Here is a 24995-nt window from a genome sequence, read left to right on the forward strand (position 1 = left end):
CCCCACCAACCGGAAGAAGCTTCGCGGGACGGTCGGCACGCAGGACACACCCACCGCGCATGCGCGGCCGTCTTCCCGCCCGTGCGCGACCGCTCCCGCCAGTTGAATGACTAGCAAAAAGATGAAACACACAACTCCAAAGGGGAGGAGGGAGGGTAGGTGAGAACAATCAGCCTGCTGTCCTCGGAGAACAACTGCTACAGGTATGTATCATACCCTTTCTCCGAGGACAAGCAGGCTGCTTGTTCTCACGACTGGGGTATCCCTAGCTCTCAGGCTCAGTCAAAACAAGAACCCAGGTCAATTGAACCTCGCAACGGCGAGGGTACAACAGAAATTGACCTACGAAGAACAACTAACTGAGAGTGCAGCCTGACCAGAATAAATTCGGGTCCTGGAGGGTGGAGTTGGATTTACACCCCAAACAGATTCTGCAGCACCGACTGCCCGAACCGACTGTCGCGTCGGGTATCCTGCTGGAGGCAGTAATGAGATGTGAATGTGTGGACGGATGACCACGTCGCAGCCTTGCAGATCTCTTCAATAGTGGCTGACTTCAAGTGGGCCACCGACGCTGCCATGGCTCTGACACTATGAGCCGTGACATGACCCTCAAGAGTCAGCCCAGCCTGGGCGTAAGTGAAGGAAATGCAATCTGCTAGCCAATTGGAGATGGTGCGTTTCCCGACAGCGACCCCTAGCCTGTTAGGGTCGAAAGAAATAAACAATTGGGCGGACTGTCTGTTGGGCTGTGTCCGCTCCAAGTAGAAGGCCAATGCTCTCTTGCAGTCCAATGTGTGCAACTGACGTTCAGCAGGGCGGGTATGCGGCCTGGGGAAGAATGTTGGCAAGACAATTGACTGGTTAAGATGGAACTCCGACACCACCTTCGGCAGGAACTTTGGGTGGGTGCGGAGCACTACTCTGTTGTGATGAAATTTGGTATATGGAGCATGAGCTACTAGGGCTTGAAGCTCACTGACCCTACGAGCGGAAGTAACTGCCACCAAGAAAATGACCTTCCAGGTCAAGTACTTCAGATGGCAGGTATTCAGTGGCTCAAAAGGAGGTTTCATCAGCTGGGTGAGGACGACGTTGAGATCCCATGACACAGTAGGAGGCTTGATAGGGGGCTTTGACAAAAGCAAACCTCTCATGAATCGAACGACTAAAGGCTCTCCAGAGATGGCTTTACCTTCCACACGATAATGGTAAGCACTAATCGCACTAAGGTGATTCCTTACTGAGTTGGTCTTGAGGCCAGACTCCGATAAGTGCAGAAGGTATTCAAGCAGGTTCTGTGCAGGGTAAGAACGAGGTTCTAGGGCCTTGCTCTCACACCAGACGACAAACCTCCTCCACTTGAAAAAGTAACTCTTTTTAGTGGAATCCTTCCTAGAGGCAAGCAAGACCCGGGAGACACCCTCAGACAGACCCAACGCCGCGAAGTCTACGCCCTCAACATCCAGGCCGTGAGAGCCAGGGATTGAAGGTTGGGATGCAGCAACGCTCCGTCGTTCTGCGAAATGAGAGTCGGAAAACACTCCAATCTCCACGGTTCTTCGGAGGACAACTCCAGAAGAAGAGGGAACCAGATCTGACGGGGCCAAAAGGGCGCTATCAGAATCATGGTGCCTCGGTCTTGCTTGAGCTTCAGTAAGGTCTTCCCCACCAAAGGTATGGGAGGATAAGCATACAGGAGGCCGGTCCCCCAATGAAGGAGAAAGGCATCTGACGCTAGCCTGCCGTGTGTCTGAAGTCTGGAACAGAACAGAGGCAGCTTGTGGTTGGTCTGAGAGGCGAAAAGATCCACCGAGGGGGTGCCCCACTCTCGGAAGATCTTGCGTACCACTCTGGAATGGAGCGACCACTCGTGCGGTTGCATGACTCTGCTCAGTCTGTCGGCCAGACTGTTGTTTACGCCTGCCAGGTACGTGGCTTGGAGAAGCATGCTGTGCCGGCATGCCCAGCGCCACATCCCGACGGCTTCCTGACACAGGGGGCGAGATCCGGTGCCCCCCTGCTTGTTGACGTAATACATTGCAACCTGATTGTCTGTCCGAATTTGGATAATTTGGCAGGACAGCCGATCTCTGAAAGCCTTCAGTGCGTTCCAGATCGCTCGGAGCTCCAGGAGGTTGATCTGCAGATCCTTTTCCTGGAGGGACCACAGACCCTGGGTGTGAAGCCCATCGACATGAGCTCCCCACCCCAGGCGAGATGCATCCGTCGTCAACACTTTCGTGGGCTGTGGAATTTGAAATGGACGTCCCAGTGTCAAATTGGTCCAGATGGTCCACCAGAGCAGTGAAGTGCGGCAACTGGTGGAGAGGCGGATGACATCTTCTAGATTCCCGGTGGCTTGGAGCCACTGGGAAGCTAGGGTCCATTGAGCAGATCTCATGTGAAGACGAGCCATGGGAGTCACATGGACTGTGGAGGCCATATGACCCAGAAGTCTCAACATCTGCCGAGCTGTGATCTGCTGAGACGCTCTGGTCTGCGAAGCCAGGGCCAGGAGATTGGTGGCCCTCGCTTCGGGAAGGTAGGCCTGAGCTGTCTGGGTATTCAGCAGAGCTCCTATGAATTCCAGAGACTGGGTTGGCTGGAGATGGGACTTTGGGTAATTTATCACAAACCCCAGCAGCTCCAGAAGTTGAATAGTGCACTGCATGGACCGGAGGGCTCCTGCCTCCGAGGTGTTCTTGACCAGCCAATCGTCGAGATATGGGAACACGTGCACTCCCAGCTTGCGCAGGTAGGCCGCTACCACCACGAGGCACTTTGTAAACACTCGTGGGGCAGAGGCGAGCCCAAAGGGCAGCACACAATACTGAAAGTGCCGTGCGCCCAGGCGGAATCTGAGATACTGTCTGTGAGCTGGCAGTATCGGGATGTGAGTGTATGCGTCCTTTAAATCCAGGGAACATAGCCAATCGTTTTTCTGAATCATTGACAGAAGGGTGCCCAAGGAAAGCATCCTGAACTTTTCTTTGGCCAGGAATTTGTTCAGGCCTCTCAGGTCTAGGATGGGACGCATCCCCCCTGTTTTCTTTTCCACAAGGAAGTACCTGGAATAGAATCCCTGCCCTTCCTGCCCGGGTGGTACGGGCTCGACCGCATTGGCGCTGAGAAGGGCGGAGAGTTCCTCTGCAAGTACCTGCTTGTGATGGGAGCTGAAAGACTGAGCTCCCGGAGGACAATTTGGAGGCAGGGAGGCCAAATTCAGGGCGTATCCGCACCGCACTATTTGGAGAACCCACTGGTCGGAGGTTATGAGAGGCCACCTTTGGTGAAAGAATTTTAACCTCCTCCGACCGGCAGGTCGTCCGGTACGGACACTTGTAGGGCGGCTATGTTCCCGTGGATCCAGTCAAAAGCCCGTCCCCGGCTTTTGCTGTGGAGGCGCAGGGGGCTGCTTAGGCGCACGCTGTTGACGGGAACGAGCGCGCTGGGGCTGTCCCTGTGCCTGACGAGGCCTTCGGGCCGGCTGGTTGTACCTACGCTTCGCAAAAGAATAGGGTGCAGCCTGCCGGACCCGGGAAAAACGCCCGCCCGTGGGGGCGGGTGCTGAAGGCGCCCGGTGGGAGAGCTTGTCGAGAGCGGTTTCCCGCTGATGCAGTTGGTCAACCATCTGCTCGACCTTCTCACCAAAAATGTTATCCCCCCGGCAAGGGACGTCAGCCAGTCTCTGCTGGGTGCGGTTGTCCAGGTCAGAGGCACGCAGCCATGAGAGCCTGCGCATCACTATACCTTGGGCCGCAGCACGAGATGCCACGTCACAGGTGTCAAAAATCCCCCTGGACAGGAACTTTCTGCACGCCTTCAGCTGCCTGACCACCTCCTGATATGGCCTGGACTGCTCCGGCGGGAGCTTATCGACCAGGTCCGCCAGCTGTTGCACATTGGTCCGCATGTGGATGCTCATATAGAGCAGGTAGGATTGGATGCGGGTCACGAGCATGGAGGATTGGTAGGCCTTCCTCCCAAACGAGTCCAGAGTGCGAGACTCCCGCCCCGGGGGCGCCGAGGCGGTATCCCTCGAACTCCGTGCCCTCTTGAGAGCAGAATCCACGACCACTGAGTCATGGGGCAACTGGGGCCGCATGAGCTCTGGGTCAGAGTGGATCCTGTACTGGGACTCTGCTTTCTTGGGAATGGTGGGGTTAGTTAATGGTCGCACCCAGTTCCGAAGAAGCGTCTCCTTCAGGACATTGTGCAGCGGTACCGTGGAGGACTCTCTAGGTGGTGATGGATAGTCGAGGACCTCGAGCATCTCGGCCCTCGGCTCTTCCACAGAGACCACGGGGAAGGGAATGCTGATAGACATATCCCGCACAAAGGAGGCAAAGGAGAGACTCTCAGGAGGGGAGAGTTTCCTCTCCGGTGACGGCGTGGGGTCCGAGGGAAGGCCCGTAGACTCCTCTGAGGAGAAATATCTCGGGTCCTCCTCTTCCCCCCACGAGTCCTCATCCTCGGTATCGGACATTAGCTCATGTAGCTGAGTCCGGTACCGGGCCCGGCTCGACGTCGAGGCACCGAGGTCTCGGTGTCGTCGAGCGGTGGACTCCCGCGCCGGCGGGGACGGAGCTCCCTCCATCGACGTCGACGGGGACTCCACCTGCGTGGCGGTCGAGACCGGCACCGCAAGCGGCGGCGGTGTCGACAGCCCCGGCGCCGGGCTAGAGCTCGCCGGCGCCACAGTCATCGGCGTCGGGGGCGCAAGCACCCCCGACGCCGGCACAGCCTGGCGCATCAGCCCTTCCAGGATCCCCGGAAGGATGGCTCTGAGGCACTCGTCCAGGCCCGCTGCCGGGAAAGGCGGTGGGGCCGGTAAGGGTGTCGGTGCCAGAAGCTGCTGGGGGCCAGGAGACGGCACCGAGGTGCCGGAACCCCGACGCGTCGGTACCTCCACCACCGACGGAGATCTCTCCTCTCTGCGATGACGCTTCGGCGTCGACTCCTCTTCAGGGTGCACCGAGGGCTCCCGGTGACGGCGCTTTTTGTCCTTTTTCCGGTGCACGTCACCGGCGCCGGAGGGCATGGAGAAGGAGGAGGTCGATCCCCCTCGGTCTCGAGGTACCGGGTCCGACAGGGTTCGGTCCCGTGGCTCACGAGCTGAGGGAGTGACCGGGGCCGACTGCCCACGCGGCCTCTCAACCCCACCCTCACCGGCGGGCCGGCGGGCCGACGGGACCTGTTCTCCTGGGGTCGCTGCCATCGGTGCCGATGTCTCGGGCATCGATACCGGTACCGAAGAACCGGCCTTCGATACCGATGCCGTCGAGGTCGACGTCGAGGGGCCGGCGCAAGTTCCAAAAAGACGGTCCCGTAGAACTTGCCTCGCAACCTGAGTCCGTTTCCGGAGACCGAGACACAAAACACACGACTTGAGATTGTGCTCCGGCCCGAGGCACTGGAGGCACCAAGCGTGGGTGTCGGTCTGCGAGATCGGCCGGCCGCAGCGACCACACTTTTTAAATCCACTCGGGACCTTCGAGGACATCGACGGAAAAATCGCGTCGGCGAAGTCAAAGTCGGCAATGGTGGCTAAAATCACACCACGAAAAACAAACCGACCGAGCGGCCACTAGGCCGCAACGTGGCGTCCCCGCTAGAAGCGAGGGAAAAGGGGAGCGCGTGCTCCACACGCGCGAAATCCCTTTTTTTTTTTTTTTTTAATAACACAAAAGAAAAGAAAAGAGGAAACCGAACGGGAATCCAAAAGCGACGATCCGCATAAACGCGGTCGAAAAATCCGGCGGCTGAACAGAGAGAGAGGCAATTGCACAACTCTCTCCAGTCGCGGAAAAAAAGTAACTGGCGGGAGCGGTCGCGCACGGGCGGGAAGACGGCCGCGCATGCGCGGTGGGCGTGTCCTGCGTGCCGACCGTCCCGCGAAGCTTCTTCCGGTTGGTGGGGGCTGCCGCGGACGTCACCCAGTCGTGAGAACAAGCAGCCTGCTTGTCCTCGGAGAATGGCAAGGACAAATCAAGGTCAGGTATACATATAAAGTAGCACATAAAAAGAGTTTATCTTGTTGGGCAGACTGGACGGACCATACAAGTCTATCTGCCGTCATCTACTATGTTACTATGTCTTTTGCCCCTAGTGGGAGCTCAAATTGCAGTTTTCAGCCTCCAAGGCTCAGCTTTTCAAGTCTCCAGTCCTTAGCCCACCTTTACATTCCATCACTTAAGTTTAACTAAAAAAATAAGTACAAAATTATCTTCTCAAAAGCCTATTAATAATTGGTCTGTATTCCCATTACTCAGTCTAATTAATGTATGTCCTTGTTTGTGTGGTGGATCATCAACTATTTTTTTTCCAGCCCAATCAAGGATAGACCTGTTAAGAAATACCTTAAGACAGCTCAAATTATCAACATGTAAGTTGAAATCTCCCATTGTTCAAAAAAGGCTGAAACAAAATACTGTATGATCCTCACACAGGAAGCATACATCCTATTTTCAGAAGCCTGAAGGCAAATGCAGCATTAGCAGTCATAGCTGTGCCTGCTTTAGCAAATAGAGAACTTTCACGGTCTCATGTCACCACCCTGCTCTGGCTGCCCCACTCCACTGGGTCCAAAACTCCACCTTGAACTCACCTCCAGAAGCCGTGTGATGGAATCGGGTTCCACCTTGCTCCGATTGTCATAACATGGCCAAATGATCTTACGTTTGGACTGTGGTGCACTGGTGTCCTGGCGCTCTGCTTCTTCCATCTGTTGGTAATGACCATGCACCAGCTCCCAGTCATAGGATGGCACCTCTGACAGCGTCTCCCATGTATAATAATCCCACACCTTCAGGTTAGAGATGTTACTGTAGGGCCTAAGAACCTAGAATGTGAAGAACAGAAACCAGCATGAAAGGCAAATAGGTGGTGAAGAGTAATGCCACAGACAACATAATTCAACTAAAGAGGCACTGCAGGATAATACCTTTTCACCACTGCTTTTGGCTCCTAGCCTCTACTCAATTGCCCTCCCCCCTTGTTCCTTCTCACCCAGTACTTCCCTCACCCTTGTCTTGTCTGTCTGTATTTTTAGATTGTAAGCTATATTGCGCAGGGACTGTCTCTCTGTGTCAGGTGTTCAGCGCTGCGTGTGTCTGGTAGCGCTATACAAATGCTAATAATAATAATACCCGAGCTAAACCGCCATGGCTAAGGAAGGCCATTTTATACTTCCAGCATTCATAACCTGCTCTTATCTGCAACTCACTCACAATTAGATTTGTTTACTATATTTTTAAGCTACAAGAAAATAATTTCAATGCACAGGGCAAAACGGCATGTGTGCTTGGAAGAGATGGGAAGGGGAATTGGAAGCTGGTTTTGTACTGCTCCCTAGTAAAATTCTACTACTACTACTACTACTAATTTCTATAGCGCTACAAGACATATGCAGCGCTGTACACCATACACAAAAAAAGAGAGTCCCTGCTCAAAGAGCTTACAATCTAGATAAGACAGGTAGTTAGAACAATAAGGGTAAGGGAATAAAGAGGTGAGGATAAAAGGACAGGGCAAGTGAGTAGTGGTTAGGAGTCAAAAGCAGTGGTAAAGAGGTGGACTTTAAGTTTAGACTTGAAAACGGCCAAAGACGGGGCTAGACGTAGAGGCTCGGGTAGTCTATTCCAGGCGTGAGGTGCAGCAAGATAAAAGGAACGGAGTCTGGAATTAGCAGTAGAGGAGAAGGGGACAGATAAGAGAGATTTATCTACAGAACGGAGTACCCGAGGGGGGGGGGTGTAGGGAGAGACAAGAGAGGTACTGGGGAGCAGCAGAGTGAATTCACTTATAGGTCAACAAGAGAAGTTTGAATTGAATGCGGAAACGGATAGGGAGCCAGTGAAGTGACTTAAGGAGAGGGCTGTGAGCATAGCGACTCTGGCGGAAAATGAGTCGCGCAGCAGAGTTTTGGACTGATGGAAGAGAAGAGAGATGGCTAAGAGGGAGGCCGGTGAGAAGCAGGTTACAATAATCAAGACGAGAGGTGATGAGGGTGTGGATAAGGGTTCTGGTAGAGTGCTCAGAGATGAAGGGATGGATTTTGCTGATGTTATAAAGAAAGAAACAACAAGTTTTGGCAATCTGTTGAATGTGAGCAGAGAAGGAGAGAGAGGAGTCAAAGATGACCCCAAGGGTTACGAGCTGATGAGACAGGGAGAATGATAGTGCCATTCACAGAAATAGAGAAAGGGGGGAGAGGAGAGGTAGGTTTAGGGGGAAAAGATGAGAAGCTTGGTTTTGGCCATATCCTGCTGCAAAACCTACTACTACTACTATTTAGCATTTCTATAGCGCTACAAGGCGTACGCAGCGCTGCACAAACATAGAAGAAAGACAGTCCCTGCTCAAAGAGCTTACAATCTAATAGACAAAAAATAAAGTAATCATTTCAAAAAGAACAGCCTTTCTGGTAACAGCATTAGATAAAGAGGAAGCAGCAACAGTTACATGCCTAGCACGGACTGGAAGTGGCCCAAGACCTTTCTGCTGTATCTTCCAGCTAAGAAAAGAATTAATGGCATGCTGCATTCCAGCAGCTGACTTCAAGAGAAGGTAAAATTAAATCTTTGATCTCATTAAAGGATTGCTTAAAACAGAAATCTTAATCTCAGCTGAGATGCTGCTGCTGCTGCCATACTGTACAGATTCTTATGCCCAGCTGTTAAACACTCCTCCCAACGGAAGTAGTACCTGCAGCTCTTCTCATTCCAGGACACCGTCACTGCACTGAACTGAAAAGGTCTATTACCAAAGGAGTACCTCATCCAGCGCATACAGTGGGGCTCTTACCTCACCATCCTCTGGAGCGTACATATAATTAAAGTAGACAGGCGTTTTCTTATTTAGCCGCTCAATATAATCCCATATAGATTTGTACACCTGCTGGGCCTTACGCTCACCTTTCTCTTCATACAGAATACCTACAGGAAGGAGAAAAGAGGAATAGACACCTGTATGCTTCAGAGACTCACACAGCAAGCCAAAGATAGAGGCATTCCAAAAACACACATACAACTCCAGACCTCCTCATCCCAGTGAATATATAATGAGAAAGTTCCTACCCTCCCTATTTCCCCTACTTTTGCATATATGTCACACTGAATTGTTTCTGATCTTTAAACGAAATATAAAAACTTAGACAAAGGAAACCTGAGCAAACACAATTGTTAAATTACTTCATTTATTTATTTAACACCCATGTGGAAAAGCAACTGCCCTCTTAGTTACTCAATGAACCAACTGACCGAATTTAATTGATTAGATTCAGCGGATTAACACACAGCCAGGCCTGATTTCAGCCAGCCCTGTTGAATCTAATCCGCGTTATATACTGAGCAGTCACCACACAGTTTCTACAAGAATATAAGCCACAATCAAAGAAAATTCCAGAAGAGAAGAAAAAAAAAAAAGAATGAGATGCTGTGACAGGACCTGGAATAAGTAGTTCATGCACAAATGTATCTGAATTAGGACAGCACATCGATTAAAAATTTTATTCACATGATGAATCACAAAGCAACCCCCTCACATTTATACCTGTACAGTGCAAAATATAGACAGCAGATTGAAATGTTTCAGTTTTAAGAATTTGTATCACTAAATTGAAAATAAATAAATTATATAACACACTTTACTTTTGTAGTCTGGGGACTTTTTCTAATCATCTTCTTTCTAATCATCTTCTTTCTAATCAACTCTGTTTTCAGGGCCTCCTTTAGTCACTATTTCTTCCCTTCTTCTTCACTTCCTGCCCTATATCCAGTGGTGTGCTGGAGCAGGTTCACACAGGCTCGCAAGAGCCGGTTGTTAAGTTTTTAAGAATTTTGGGAGCCGGTTGTTAAAGTAGGGCCCTCCATGGCTACTTTAACAACTGGCTCCCAAAATGTGGGCTTGGGCCCCCTGCTGAATTCTCTTTTACTTTGCTGGTGGGGATGCTGAGCCCTGCCAGCCAAGTAAATAGACTGCTGCTGCTCCCAGCTCCTTGTTTCCAGCTCTGGGCAGCAGGCTGGGACTTCTCCAGCATGTGTGAGAAGTTACAGCATGCTGCTCAGAGCAAGACGTTGGGAGTGGTGGCAGTCCATTTATTGGTTGCCAGCAAAGGTATGCCTAGCGTGCCCGCACGAAGGGAGGGAGGAGAGAGAGGCAAGTGTTGCTCCCCCCCCCCCACCCTGCAACCCCTGGCCCTTCCAACTGTAGAGCTGGCTACGTCAGGAGAAAGAGCCTGTTGTTAAAAATTTACCAGCACAACCCTGCCTATATCCATCTTTCACATTCAACTTTCTTCCTCAAATCTGTCTAGTTTCCATCTCTTTCCCCCTCCCCTCCTCTCTATGGGCATCATCTCCCTTCTGTGTTTGTTCTCTCCCCTCTTTCAGGTCCTGGCATCCCTCCTGTGAATCCCAGCATCTGTCTCTTCCTTCCCCTCCTCCTGCACTTAGGCATCTTGACTCTCCTCCCCCCAGCCCGCTGAACTTGCCTGCACCACTAAACCCACACTGCTTCCCTCTAGCTGCAGCCCTCTCTCTGTAGCGTCCTACCTCCTATGGGCAGGATGCTACAGACAGGGCTCCAGCTTGAGAGAAGCAGTGTGTGTTTAGTGGTTCAAAATGTACAGGTAAGTTCATAGGACAGCCAGGAAGAGAGAGAGATGCTGGAGTGCATACGTGTGTGTGCAGGGGGAGGGGGGGGGGGGTGAGGAGAAGGAGGCACTGCAGGAGAAAAAAAATACTGGCGTGCATGGTATGCGGGCAAGGGCAGCAGGAAAGAAAAATATGTCAGGAGGAGGAAGTCAAGAGTCTGGGAGAGGAGAAAAGGGAGAGATAAAGATAGGTCAACATGTTAAAATTATTAATACAAGTTAAAATTTTAATGCATTAATTGCTTTAAAAATGCATTAAAGGTACAGTCTGAATTAAAGCAGTTCTGCAAGGAAGAGTGGGTGTAGATTTCGCAACAGCTAGGTGAAGCAGGTAGGGACACAGTGCAGTGATGTTTGAGTGGGACCACCACGCAACTGCCTCCACGGGAGTCCCCATTCACCTTGACTGTCACAAGCACAGCACAACATGTCCCAAGCGGTAAGTCAGGATCCCTCCTCTGCACCAAGCAGAACTTGCAGCCCTCCAAGCGATTCAGAGTCAAATTTTAGTCAGACTTACCACTGCTGGCTGCTTCCTCCCAACCTCAATCTCCACAAGTCTTACCACAGGTGAGAAAGGCTCTCTCCCATGCTCGCCAGTAAACCTCTTTCCTTTTATATTTTTTAAATTTTTTAGATTGTTGTGCTGGAAAAGGAGAGCTCCACAGGAACAGGGGAAAGATGAAGAGAGGGAAGACGTATATTCATGGGGTGACACAGACAGGCATCTAGACCCCCAGATATAAGACTCGAGCCACATGCAAAGCTGGGGATCACATTATCAACTGGACCAGGAGCAAATCACTCAGAACCAGAGGCTGAAAAGTTTGTCCATCCATCTGCTGGAGATAGAAAATACTGAGGACCAGGACTGGATGCCAACAGAGATGTCTCAGCTCACTTTTCAGTTCTCTATCTCCACTCAACTATCTCACAGGTTTTGTTAATAGTGGGAAGCTACGTAATGAAATATATTTTGTTTAAAAAAACAGAAACTAGTCAGTGTGACATATATGCAATAATAGGGGAAATCAGGGGAGGGAGCGTACTTTTTCACATCACAGTTTGCCAACTCCCATCCTAAAAGTATCCTTGGTCCCAAGACAGCTTCATCGCATTGCCTGCACATTCTTCCCTTTCCTGGGTCAGTCCCATCTCCACACTGATCATACCAAGTTCTATCCTCTCATAGTCCGAGTCCAGAAGGAAAGTGCGGAAGCGATTGGAAACGTAGTGATAGGCCAGGAACTTCAGGTAGTACTGGCTGAACTCAAACTCCATGGGGAACTGCAGGTGAATCTAAAATATGACAGAAAGAAATTAAACTTCTATGCACTCGAATCTCTTCTTTCAACTCTCAGAATTCTGAAGGAAGAAAAGTTTCTAGCAAGTGTTAACAGATCTCACACACAATAGATCAATAAAAACCCACTTTAAAGAGGCTAGAAATCTGCTCTCAAGAGTGTTAAAACTTGCAATAATTTAATACAAATATCAGAGAGTACTGGGTGGAAGCAATGCTGAGTGCAAACCTTCTGAATCCCTAACTGGGATACTACAAATCTGGGGATTTGTATAAATCACATCCCTGAAATCCTGGCTTAGAAAAACACTGAAAAATCCAGCACAAACATGTATGTATCAGACAAGCACACAGTGGAGGAGTGGCCTAGTGGTTAGGGTGGTGGACTCTGCTCCTGAGGAACTGAGTTCGATTCCCACTTCAGGCACAGGCAGCTCCTTGTGACTCTGAGCAAGTCACTTAACCCTCCATTGCCCCATGTAAGCCGCATTGAGCCTGCCATGAGTGGGAAAGCGCAGGGTACAAATGTAACAAAAATAAAATAGATACTATTGGAGATTCTACATGGAATGTTGCTCTATTGGAGATTCTACATGGAATGTTGCTATTCCATTAGCAACATTCCATGTAGAAGGCTGCGCAGGCACTTAATGGGAATATGATAAATCATTTGTCAAATGGAGTCAAGAGAGACAATAAGTAACTTCCCCCTTTCCCTGAAATACTCAGCACAAGAGTACAAATGTCTGAATCACATAAAGGGGACATTTACCTGTTAATTTCCGTTCCTCAAGTCCTGCCAGACCAGTGGGTTATGTCCCCCTGCCAGCAGACAGAACCAGAGAAAAACAGCTCAAAGCTGACCTCACTTTCCTTATAGTAACTGGTGCTTACTTCAACTCCTCAGAATCCTATATCAAAGCTACGACTACTGAAGGCAATTTTTGTGTTTTGTGTTTCCAACTCACCTTAAAGCCAAATCCGGTGCGCTTAAAATCATCAGTTCATGGTCACTAACCCAGGAATGAGAATTTGATACAAGGAAACAACTACCTTCAGAGAAGGCTACAACATACAGGTTCTCTATAGCCTTCTGAATTTGGCAGACTAAGAACCCTTGTGTTATGGCTTCCAGGGGTGGGTTCTAGACTGGTGTGGCAGGAAGAAAATTAACAGGCAAGCCCAAATTTCCCCTATTCCAGGGCAGTTCAGATGAGTGGAATGTACTCAATCAAGGAAGAGAATGTGATCACTTTAGACAACCTAAGTCCCAATCTGATATACCATAGAAGATCAGGAGGCAGGCTAGGAAGAGGTTCCACTGAGGCAGCTTTTTTCCCCTCTTCTTCCTCTTCTAAGAGCTTTACCTGGCTTGCAATCAGGGCATATACTTCTGGCCCCCTTCCAAAAAGAGGGGAGGAAGCAATAGGCACTGCAGTCACAACCTCCACAAGGATCTGAGGTGGGCAGGGGGAACAAACTGACTGGGCTTAGACCCCCTGGCTCTGCAGACCAGCCTCTCCCAATCCTAGCCCTCTAGTTTGTGCCCAAGGGGAAAGAAAAATCATCCCCAAAGGACTGTTGCCTGCAGGATTCCTCAGACTCAGGGAATCTTGGCCTACAGCCTTCCTAGGAGCAGCATATTCCGCCTACTTAGTTGCTGCACCAAGTCACATGACTGTGCCAATTGCTGAAGACAGAGAATTACTGAGGAGCTGAAGGCAAAGTGGTAATCTCTGAACTGTTTTTCTCTGGCTCCATCTGCTGGCGGGGGGACATAACCCACTTGTTTGAACTGGTCTGGCATGGATGATAAGGAAACAGCTCTTCCTCACGCCCCATCAGCTTTGTAGCCAAAAAGGAGTAAGTTGAGGCTCTGTCTCCTATTTTTAGTAAAACTAGTTAAGAAATTGATAAAAACTTGATAAAATTTAAAAAGTTGACCAATACTCATCTGAAAAGGATTATTCTAAAGAAACAGCAACAGAACAGATCATAACCTCCTTTAGGCGGTTGTTCACTTTTTTGTCCTCATGCTGCATCCTTAACACATTTATTGAAAAATATCTACTTTCAATTGAGTCTAGTTGTAAAGTAGTACAATCAGTCATCTCTCATCAGGCCTGCAGCAAATAAGACAACCTCTTCTTCCAGTATGCTCACCTGATGTACACAGTCCAGAAACTGCAGGAAGATAGGGGTAAATCCACTGCTCTGGCTACTTAGTGTCTGAGCCCCACGGTGGCTGAAGCGATGCCCAAAGGAAAGCCACTCTTTCTCCACCAATAACCGGAAACCCTCCATTGTCCGGTAGTAGGGGTCTGATAGCAGCTGCACCAGGGACACCACCTGCAGGAAGCAAGCTGGTAGTGAGGAAGTCAAACTTGGACAGAACACTAGCAGAAAAGGCGTCAACCATGCCAATTGTCACCGACCTGTGTGGTAATGTCCCAGCCATCTTCTAGGCTCACCAACACTGAGGAGCCAGTGTCCAACAATTCAACCACCAGAACTGAGATCTGCAAAATCTTGTGCAACTGAAAATATAAACAGACAATAGTGTAAAACATGCTCACGCACTCATGCAACACCTATTCAAGTATAGAAAGTCAAAAAGGAATTAAGTATGGTCTTAAAATCTTGAGTGGGACAGAACAAGTGAGGGAAAGAAAAAGGAAGGAGGCACATAAAATTATCACAAGACAGCGACAGCTTATGTGCCAAGAAGACACCTGACACACTGAGCTATCTCAATGCAGAAAATATACGAGACAGAATGAGCTATCCCAGAGCAGTCAGTTTATATGCCAAGGCTTTTAAGTAAGATGCACCAAGCTGTTTCAATACGGTGATAGGAAGCAGATATAGAAGGCAAACAAAAGCTGGGAACACCTTATACATTTACCAATTTATTAAGATTGGAATTTGAAGGCAGCAAGAGTCCTTGACAGCTCATTCCTCAATAAATCACACTATAAAGTTGCAATCAGCCTCACTTGTCTTTTTTTTTTTTACTGATACAAACACAATTACCCCTTTGGAAGGTTACACAGCTTTTGCATTATCATAGATAACATACATACTGAGGATGTACACAAGATTCACTGACCTGAGAAAGCCACTCTGATTCCTCTAGGGAGCGCAGGTAGCTCATACTGGCGTCTGTTGAAGGGCAACTGGGAACACATGCTTTCATAAGCTTCTTAAAGCTGGCCTTCACTTGCCGCACATCAAAAACCTCAATGGGGACCACCTCCCAGAGCTGAAGTGGGTCCTGCTTCACGCCCTGAGGGAACAGCAACACCACAACTGGTATTATTCAAATTACAATAACTTACAGCCCCAAGGAAACATATGCACATTAAAATCCCTGCACACAACTCCAAGAGGAAGGGCAAAGGGAGAAGGATAGACACATATGCTAGAGTCACCATGTTTGGCCACAAGGAGAACAGACACACTATAGTCAATACACAATCCTAGAAAGATACACCTAAAACACCATGCACACTGCTGGAGGAAGACACATACAGTTACTCACCCACATATCACAGGGAAGATGAAGACGACGCACTACAGTCGCCAGGTACGGCCCAAGGAAGACACATAGACTCAAGGAAATACATACATGCTACAGCCACCATAAGGGCAAGCCTAGAACTCAGGTGCCACATTTACGCACATGTATGTGTGAGCATACTCACGTGTTAAGAGGGCACCTAAGCACTATTCTGAAAACACCCACTAAACTTGTCATTCAATTCCAAGAGGGCATATACAAGGGAGGAGCATGGCTTCCACCTACATGGTAACTTACAGAATACTGTAAGATGTATGCGTCCTGCCTACTGAGGCACATATACTAATATCAGCTCTATGGCGCACGGATACTGGGTTATCCTTGTATTCTATAATGGAACCTAGGTGATAGGATCCATTATACAGCAGACATCTACAACGTGGCCTTTGGTGCACCTAAATGAAAGCGCGCAGTTAAACTACCCCCCCCCCCCCCAAATGTGGCTTCAGTAAAACAAGCAAGCTACAGTCACTATGCAATTCCAGTCGTTGTGCAGGACAGCTGTCAAGGAAAAGGGAGGCAACAGAACTACTATCTGGAGTAAGAGGTGGCTAGAAGTGTCGAGGTAGGTGGAGATGTGAAAGGAAATGAGAAGATGGGTTGTGGAGGAAGAGAAGTTTAAAGTTTCAAAGGTATTTGATATACTGCTTAATTAGCGTACAAAGAAGAGAACCAGAATAGGAGTGGGGATGGGGGCAGCTGGCAGCAACAGTTTGGGGCAACAGGTGCCAGCAAGTTGAGCAAGGCAGAAGAGAGACATAAAAGTACAGGCTGGGTGAAAGGGTTCCGAAAGAGCCAGATGAGCGTTAGGGTTGGTAGAAGGCACAAGGATGCAGATTGGTGGAAGATGGTGAGAAAAGATACTCCCTTTTGTTTTTACCTTGAGCTGTGATTTATCTCCAATGATAAAGAGTGATGCCCGCTGCTGGCAGAGGAAGTTGGACTCTGATGGGCCCCCATTGTGTTGAGGCATTAGGAGTTCCTTCCCTGCCAGGCGGCTTCCAATTTCCACATTCAGTGCATATGAGCTCATGCGGCTGCCACCACCACGTATGCTTCCCCACTTACCTGCAAGAAGAAAAGTAGTGTAAGCAAGACACATATCAAGCACCTTTCATTCAAAAGACGGGCACACAGAGATGGAAGAAGCATGTCAGGGGAAGGCAAAACCTAGGAATTGGATCTCCTCTCACCCTCGTTATATTGGTGGATGTGCTGGACCTCCGAATACAATGTACTGTACACAAAGAGAAGGAATGCCCCCTCCCTCCATCAAATATATACTATACAGTACACTCAAACAACAATGCACACTAGAATAATTTATACTTCACGTAATATAGAAGGCAGGCAAGAGCCCATTCCATCACTATAGCCCTTATCTTTCTCCCCTTCATTAATGCATCCTTGATTCCACAGCCCCACCCTTCTCTCCTCAATGTCCTCCTATAGGTCCATTCCTCTCCCCTCTCTCTAGCACAGCACTTACCCTCCCCATCAATGCCCAAGCAGCTCACTGGTTATACTATGACTTGCCCAACAATTCTCTGTTTTGTGTGCAGATATTTACTTATCAGTATGTGGTAGATATAACCCAAAATGAAGTTTGATAAATATCACACGATGCAGACTGTCCTCAAAAAGCCACTACATGAATCAAGTATACTTTCATCTTCATCCACATCTTACCAGACAGCTCTATCTCAGGGTTTTTTTTGGGGGGGCGGGGGTGAGGGTGAAGAATATAGGGGGGTGAGGGGTAACACAGGAGCTGTTGCAGATGTTACAAGAAACCATAAACTCAGAAACTGAAAAGGAACTCTGTGTTAGCATGAAAGAGTTAGCAGTGGGGTGAGACGTTAATATGAAAGATAAATGTCAGTAAGATCTCAAAGTCACACAATCACCAAATGCATTATTGCTATTAGGATTATTATTATTCTACGTAGTAAGATGCTTACTGTTAGAGCTCCAGTGGGTTAAGAGTAAGCAAGCATGCTGCAGTACTGTACCTTGTGTTGTCTGACGGCCCTTCACCGTTGGGGACTTAGTGTTGGATAGAGTGATGACCCTAGCTCTGTGACCTAGTACTGGGAAGGGACAGGACAGAAGAGACAGTCTCAAAGCTACTGTGTACTGTTCCATGACACAAGGGTAGAGAATGACGGGTGTAAGGTGACAGAATATATCTCGGGGATTTACTATAAAGACTGAGGAGAGAGCCCAGATTTTTGAGGGCCAGAGGAAACTGGCTGTCCCAGAAAGCTTTTGTTACAACAAAGCAAAGCATTCTGTGCGACATCTGCCACTGATTAAGAAATGTGTATGAGACAGCATGTATCAGCTTGGCCAGAGTTCTGTGCCCCTAGGTAACATGAAAGCCAATTAGCATCCATAGCACAGTGCAAAACTAAGTGCTTAGCTATATAGTAAATATCAAAGAAAGGTGCTGCACAGGGCATTGAGGCTCACATTGAGGACTGCCAGCCCTGAAGCAATGATGTCTCACCGCCAAGAACTGCCTTCCTCCAGAGAGCAACAAAGCCATTGAATTACAACTAGAGAAAAGCATTACCCATGCAACAAGAAGAGTCAAATCACTGCAGTACATAGTGTGAAATTAACAAAACCTCAGTATGTTTAAGAAACTGCAAATTAAATAAACCTGATCCGAGAGGGAAGGGGAGAATGACAACAGCCCATTACTGTGTTGGTAAACAGCAACAATGTGTGTGTGGAAGAGTCCCCAAGGGAAAAAAGGCTGGGAGATAAGTGTTTGTCGAGGTCTTAGGTGGGGGAGGCTTAAGAGTTTGAAAGCTGGAACTGTGGTTTGGGAAGTTCACAGGGAGAAGAGAGACCACTGTCAGTGTGTGCTTGGAAGGATCCCAGGGGAATGGATGGTTTCGGGGTTAGAGCAGGATACCGGTTCTCACACATGGATGACATCTGATGAAGCCCTGTTTGGAATGGTGTAAAATGAAGCTTAAGAGTTTACAAGAATGCTTTACTGAGCTGTGCAGGGGTTCTTGCCTCGGCATTTATTTTTAGTTATTTTAGTTACATCTGTACCCCGCGCTTTCCCACTCATGGCAGGCTCAATGCGACTTACATATACAGGTACTTATTTGTACCTGGGGCAATGGAGGGTTAAGTGACTTGCCCAGTCACAAGGAGCTGCCTGTGCCTGAAGTGGGAATCAAACTCAGTTCCTCAATTCCCCAGGACCAGAGTCCACCACCCTAACCACTAGGCCACTCCTCATTTAATGGGGCCATATTAGTTTGCTATGAAGCTTACACGAGGAGAAGCAAAACTCCTAAAGAAACCGGGTAGGATTTTTTTGAGGAATGTATCCTTGGAGAACAGCCACAGGTCTGCTGTTGCTTTCTCTGAGGACAAGCACAAAATGGTCCCCTTACATGGGAATTCCTAGGTACATGTTTATTTAAATAAAGGGAAAAAGCAATACCAGCAGGTACAAATTAACATGTTTTTAGTGACAGGTCATTTTCTCTCTCTTCTTTTTTTTTTTTATTAAATTTATTTTTAACAAAAAAATCTGGAAATAATAAAACAATAACCCTAGAGGTGGTGGAACTGAATTGTAAACTTATTATCATACCAGGAGTTCCCATCCAAAAATGTGATCCGAATGTGTGGACAGAAATTCATGCCACAGCCTTGAGATCTTTCCCACATGGTTACAAGATTTAACTCTGTCCACCACAATGTGTTCTTCCCTGCCAAGTGGATGGCTCTGAGGGTGGTTCTGTGTAAGGAGAAATTAGACCTTACCTGCTAATTTGCTTTCCTTTAGTCCCTCCGGACCGGCCCAAGATTGGACTAATGGGTTATCCACGCCTCAGTCTCACCTGCTGGTAGGCGTGGATAACCCATCAGTCCAATCCTGGGCCGGTCCAGAGGGACGCTAAGGAAGATGGCCTTAGTGCTAGGAAGTTTATCTGATGATGCTTTTCCTGAGCAGACACCTCTATATGAGCTCCCCACCTGAACGGGAAGAATCTGAAAGATGAATCCTTTGGTCAGATTTGATTGAATCAGCTACTAGGATAGTCAATCCTCGAGCTGCAGAGTGATTTGGATGCTATCTTGAAAGCACTAAGCGACTTGTAGACACCAAGAACATCAGGGTCCGCTGGACTGGTCTCCTGTTGAGATGTGCAAAGGGAGTTCACTTGAAGTGTTCGTGCCAAGACCCAACATTCTCAACAAATTCCGTACTGATGTCTGATAATTCCCTTATTTCTTCCACTATGGATATCAAAGTGATGATTTTTCCCTCTGGAAGAATGGGTGTTGCCTGTATTATACAGAAGTGGAGGAGTGGCCTAGTGGCCTTGACATCCAGAGGTGCCTAGTTCAAATCCCACTGTGGCTCCTTGTGAGTTGGGCATGTCACTTAAACCTTCACTGCCTCAAGGGACAGGGAAATACCCAGTGTACCTACTCAACAAATAAAATACATATTTAGCAGTGCTTCTATGAATTTCAACTGGGATTTGGGGTAACTGCCTTGTAAAATCTTAGGAAATGAGGAGTAACTTAATGGTTAGTTCAGCAGCCTGAGGGGAAGCGGATTCAATTCCCACTACAGCTCCTTGTGATTCTGGGCAATTCATTTAACCCTTCATTGCCCCAGATACAAAATACACCTGTATATAATATGTAAACCACTCTCACTATAACCACAGAAACGCAATATATCAAATCTCATCCCCTTTCCCTAATTTTAAGGTAGCAGGTTATAATCAGTAACTATCGCAACCCTGGATGCTTGTGTAATTGATTCTATGGTCCGTTCCTGATATATGCTCTTGATCAGACAATCGCCTAGAAAGAGCAACACATGCAACCCCAGTTTCTGCAGATCCATTGTAAAATCACACTAGGCATTTGGTTAATGCTCATTGAGCTGGATCTACGCTGAAGGGCAGTCCATGCTACTTGAGCATTGCTTTTTTGTTTTTTTTGCAGAAAAGTGGGTAAGATGCCTAGGGAAACCATCTTGCTTTGTTCTTACTAGGAACTTACTTGTTCAAGGCCCTGAGTTCTAGTTCCTTCAGAATCAAAAAAAATAAAATTCTTGCCCTCTTTTCCCCTGGTAGAGAGGTGTGGTAGCCGTGTTAGTCCACTCTTAAAGGTTATCAATAGAAATCAAACAAAATAGAACATGGAAAAGAAAATAAGATGATACCTTTTTTTATTGGAATAAAAAAGGTATCATCATATTTTCTTTTCCCCTGGTGAAACAGGTTTGACAACATTGGCCTACAAGGGGCAGAAGAGTTCATTTAACAGTAAATTCTGATGTTGAGAACTTGACCACAGAGCTCTGGATTGACCATCTGGCAGAAATTTCAACAGCTGACATTTGCATTTATTCTGTACCATGCCAAGGAGCCAAGCATTTGAGGTTAAAAACTTAGCCTTCCCCCAGACACTGGCTACCCCCACACCCACACTTAAAATCCAGTCAAAATCTCATTCCAGGTTTTGCCCAGTGAGCAAGCTGTGGCTTTCACACCCTCCACTGTCCTGGAAAAGAATGAAGTATCTTTTGCAGATGTTAAGGACAGATGTGCATTCTAGGTTTCCCATTCAAAGATGCTGTTTAACCTCCCTTATCTGCTGAGCAAGCTTGACCTTTAAATTGTACCTAAAACCTAGAGGTGATGTACGGGGAGGGAGGGAGGGAGGGAGGGGGAGGGACATGATGGCAGGGGAGTTATCGTTAAATAAAATTGATGGTCACTGATGGAACAAGTACGAAGTGTATAAGTAAATATGCTGTATTGTTATGACTTTCATATGTTTGTTTTCTACAACATTGTTTATTAATATATGATCATCAATAAAAACCGTTTAAATATAAATTGTACCTAAAACCTGATGCTTGCAGCCATGACAGAGTCTGTGCACATTAATACTCATGGGGAAAACTCCCTATACCATTTCAAAAATATCACATGTTGACCTGATCATATGCTAACTGAAGGTGCATGCTCGAAGACAGTGAAATATTTCTTTAGATTTTCCTTTCCAACTCCTGAATGGGAAATGGTAAGAGAAGCAGAATCCTCCTATGTCACTTGATGGCTGTTACCTGGGCCTCTTGAGGACTGCTGCATGTTCCCCCACATGTAGAAGGGGAAGAATTTCTGGATTTACCTCACGCACGATACAAACGTAGGATGTAAGTCATCTCAAGACCAGGAATTACCTACTATACCTGAATGTATCTGAGGAAATGGAGGGTCTCCCTGGTTCTCAGCTCACTAGTCTAGCCATTAGGCTACAACGAATGGTTAAAGTAGAACCTCTATAAGAGAGGCTGCTCCAATCATCTTCCACTCTGAAGATGAGTAATACTTTGCAAAGGTACTTGGGAAGTGGTACAGAAACCAATAGTAGGCTTCTGGTGCATAATACTAAAGGTGGAATAATGCTTCCATGACATCAATACACCACTAGTGTCTGAGGCAGCTCTGGGGCCCTTGGTGATCAATGTCATAATGTCATCCGATGTGGGATTGGACCTGGGGGGTGCAAAGATCTCTCCATATAGAATCACCTGAAAAAGTTGGCAGAAAAGACCCATTTCAGCCCACCCAGTGACTCAGATGTTACTTGCAGTGCACTTCCATGCAGAAAGTTTCCGCTTAAATTCCTGGGTTGACAGAGTTTTGCTCCTTGGTTCTGCCAGACCTGGGGATGTTGCAGAGGATTGAGAAAGAAGTTGTGACCATTACATGAGATACTTAGACAGCTGATTAGAGGCTCATGGTGCCAGGTTCTGGAAGGAGCTCAGCTACATGCCCTCAGATTCAGGACTGCCACCATAATGGGCCGCTTGTGTGCAGTTGTAGAGATGTAAGTGGGGCATATATAATGTATGTAAACATTTGCAGATAAGGCAAATAAAAGCTCATGGAAGCCAGTTCCTAGCCTGGCTCCAATTAAGCTGGAAGAGAAAAAGAACTGTTGAGTCAAACAATAAAAGATTTGAAATGGGTAGTAATTCAGTGAGAGAAATGCAGATTGAGTAGGCCTGCCCTCCGAGCTCTATGAAAGAAATAGAACTAGTTACCCCTTAAGGAATTCTGCACAAATAAATTTTGCAAACAGTATTTCAGACTTCTGCAAAATTCTGCAGACTATTTGCCCTTATCACACAACATAATCACTGCCTTTTGAAACGTAAACCACTGATGATGCAATATGGAGAAAAGTATTTTATTCTTTGAAGAAGCACCTGCCCTTGTTCCACTGGCTCTACTACTCCTTCACTTGGCTTTATCTCCTCCCCAATTCACACACATGTACGTGCACACAGGGTTTCTCACTCAGCTCCCTCAGACTCAAAAGACCCTCACTCAGCTTTCTCTCCCACCCAAAACCATCAGCTTTTGTGTACCATCACATCACTCTTTTGTTTTGTTTTTTTGTTACATTTGTACCCTGCGCTTTCCCACTCATGGCAGGCTCATTGCGGCTTACATGGGGCAATGGAGGGATAAGTGACTTGCCCAGAGTCACAAGGAGCTGCCTGTGCCTGAAGTGGGAATTGAACTCAGTTCCTCAGGACCAGAGTCCACCACCCTAACCACTAGGCCACTCCTCCACTGTTGCTACTATTTGAGATTCTACATGGAATGTTGCTATTCCTCCTTGCAGATCACCAATGACCAATGTGGCCAAGCAGGCTTCTGCATCTGTGAGTCTGACGTCCTGCACGTACATGCAGGACGTCAGACTCACAGAAACAGAAGCCTGCGCAGCCTTCTACATGGAATGTTGCTAGTGGAATAGCAACATTCCATGTAGAATCTCCAATAGTATCTATCTTATTTTTGTTACATTTGTACCCTGCGCTTTCCCACTCATGGCAGGCTCAATGCAGCTTACATGGGGCAATGGAGGGTTAAGTGACTTGCCCAGAGTCACAAGGAGCTGCCTGTGCCTGAAGTGGGAATCGAACTCACTTCCTCAGTTCCCCAGGACCAGAGTCCACCACCCTAACCACTAGGCCACTCCTCCACTCCAACCCCCAACAAGAGTCCTAACTTGCTTTGCTCTGGTCTGACTATATCTCTGGCTCTTGTTCTCCCACTCAGCTATCAGTTTGTTTTTCAGTTAAGACTGTTCTCAAGGCGCAACAGATAAAGAGCTGCAAATCTCAGTGTTAAGCAGCCAATGGGAGAGTGAATCAGCCTGCTCTGCCTTAAAGCCAAGAAGGGGCAGGGTCCCTGTTGGGCTTGAGTTGAGCACACCGATTCAATCTCCAGCCTACTCATTAACACGAAGATTCAAGCTGTACATCACCTTGGGGGAAGGCGGTTAATAAATCCCAAATACAATAGAACGATTCTGCTCTCACCCACCAAGGAACCATGGGGAACAGTCCAATAGTGAAAACAAGGTATGGACAGGCTGTGTACCCCACATGTGCTCTCCGACTTTGCCTCCCCCTCCCCACCTTTGGCTGCACAGACTGCTACTGCGGCCTCTGTTTTCCAGCTGGTACAACAGACACTGCTACTCCCCTTCTGCCCTTTGAATTTGCAGCTCGCCTGGCCAGATACCAATGCTGCTTTTCTGTGGCTGCACAGCGCTGATGCTATTCCTGGTTCCTATGCTGAACTCCCTCCGGAGTAAGCTAGGGTGGCTCTGATGTGGGGAAACTCTGCACACGCTCTATAAAGTATTCTCAAAAAGCTCTTAAGATCTGTTCACACTGCTCCATTCTGAGCTCTGTCACATGTTGTCACTTATGTGTGAGGACTGCTCTCGTGCTTCTCCTCAGAGAACCTGAATATAACTCACCTTGTGTACAAGTTTAGAAAGGTGAGTAATTAGAACTCGAAAAATATCTAAATCCAGAGACTGGAACACTGTGTTTGGCAATGTCCTCAGGGCAGCACAGTCTAAAATGCTCTGTGTCTGTTTGGCAGAACACAAGGAAGAGGAGGCGACAGCTGAAGGCTAGAACACCCTGTGTGTGCTTGGCAGGTTCCCCAAGACAGAAGCCAGGACATTGGGGTAACAGGTGTGTCTTTGGCAGGTTTTCTTTTTGTTTTAAAGACACAAGTATTGGGACACCATATTTAATTTTATGTATTGGGATTTATTAACTGTTAGGAATCAGGAGGTTGTACAAGTTTTCAATAAGGTCCCCAAAGCCCCAAAGAGATGAAGGTCAAGGTGCCACATATGAATTTGCTAGGGTCCCCAAGGAGACTGGGACATCATGTGTGGGCTATAAGCAGGGCCCCCAAGGGGACCTGTGGCACAGTATCAAAAGCATGGGGATGGAGACGGCACTTGGGATGTTTTGTGTGTTTGAAAGTTATTCAGTGGGAGAGGAAAAAGGAAAGTGAACACCTGGCAGGGTGGTGGGTATGACCCCTCATACTAGATGTAATACATGTATCGTG

The 24995-nt window shown here is 47.7% G+C and overlaps 1 protein-coding gene across 6 annotated transcripts in view; it reads right to left on the reverse strand.

The window, feature by feature from the left end:
• Positions 1 to 24995, reverse strand: part of SBF1 (SET binding factor 1) — a 186186-nt gene that overhangs the window by 17209 nt on the left and 143982 nt on the right. For 4 of the 6 annotated variants that reach the window (XM_030217005.1, XM_030217006.1, XM_030217004.1 and 1 more), the window contains 7 exons: positions 16421 to 16608; positions 15070 to 15246; positions 14396 to 14497; positions 14124 to 14309; positions 11830 to 11956; positions 8809 to 8939; positions 6611 to 6844 (listed from right to left, as the gene is read on the reverse strand). In XM_030217005.1, the coding sequence (XP_030072865.1) occupies positions 6611 to 6844; positions 8809 to 8939; positions 11830 to 11956; positions 14124 to 14309; positions 14396 to 14497; positions 15070 to 15246; positions 16421 to 16608 (1145 nt within the window). Of the gene's footprint in view, positions 1 to 6610; positions 6845 to 8808; positions 8940 to 11829; positions 11957 to 14123; positions 14310 to 14395; positions 14498 to 15069; positions 15247 to 16420; positions 16609 to 17552; positions 17631 to 24995 lie in introns of all 6 variants that reach the window. The other 2 variants (XM_030217002.1, XM_030217000.1) reach the window with 1 other exon arrangement.

The sequence above is a fragment of the Microcaecilia unicolor genome, chromosome 10 (assembly GCF_901765095.1).
Source record: "Microcaecilia unicolor chromosome 10, aMicUni1.1, whole genome shotgun sequence".
NCBI lineage: Eukaryota > Metazoa > Chordata > Amphibia > Gymnophiona > Siphonopidae > Microcaecilia > Microcaecilia unicolor.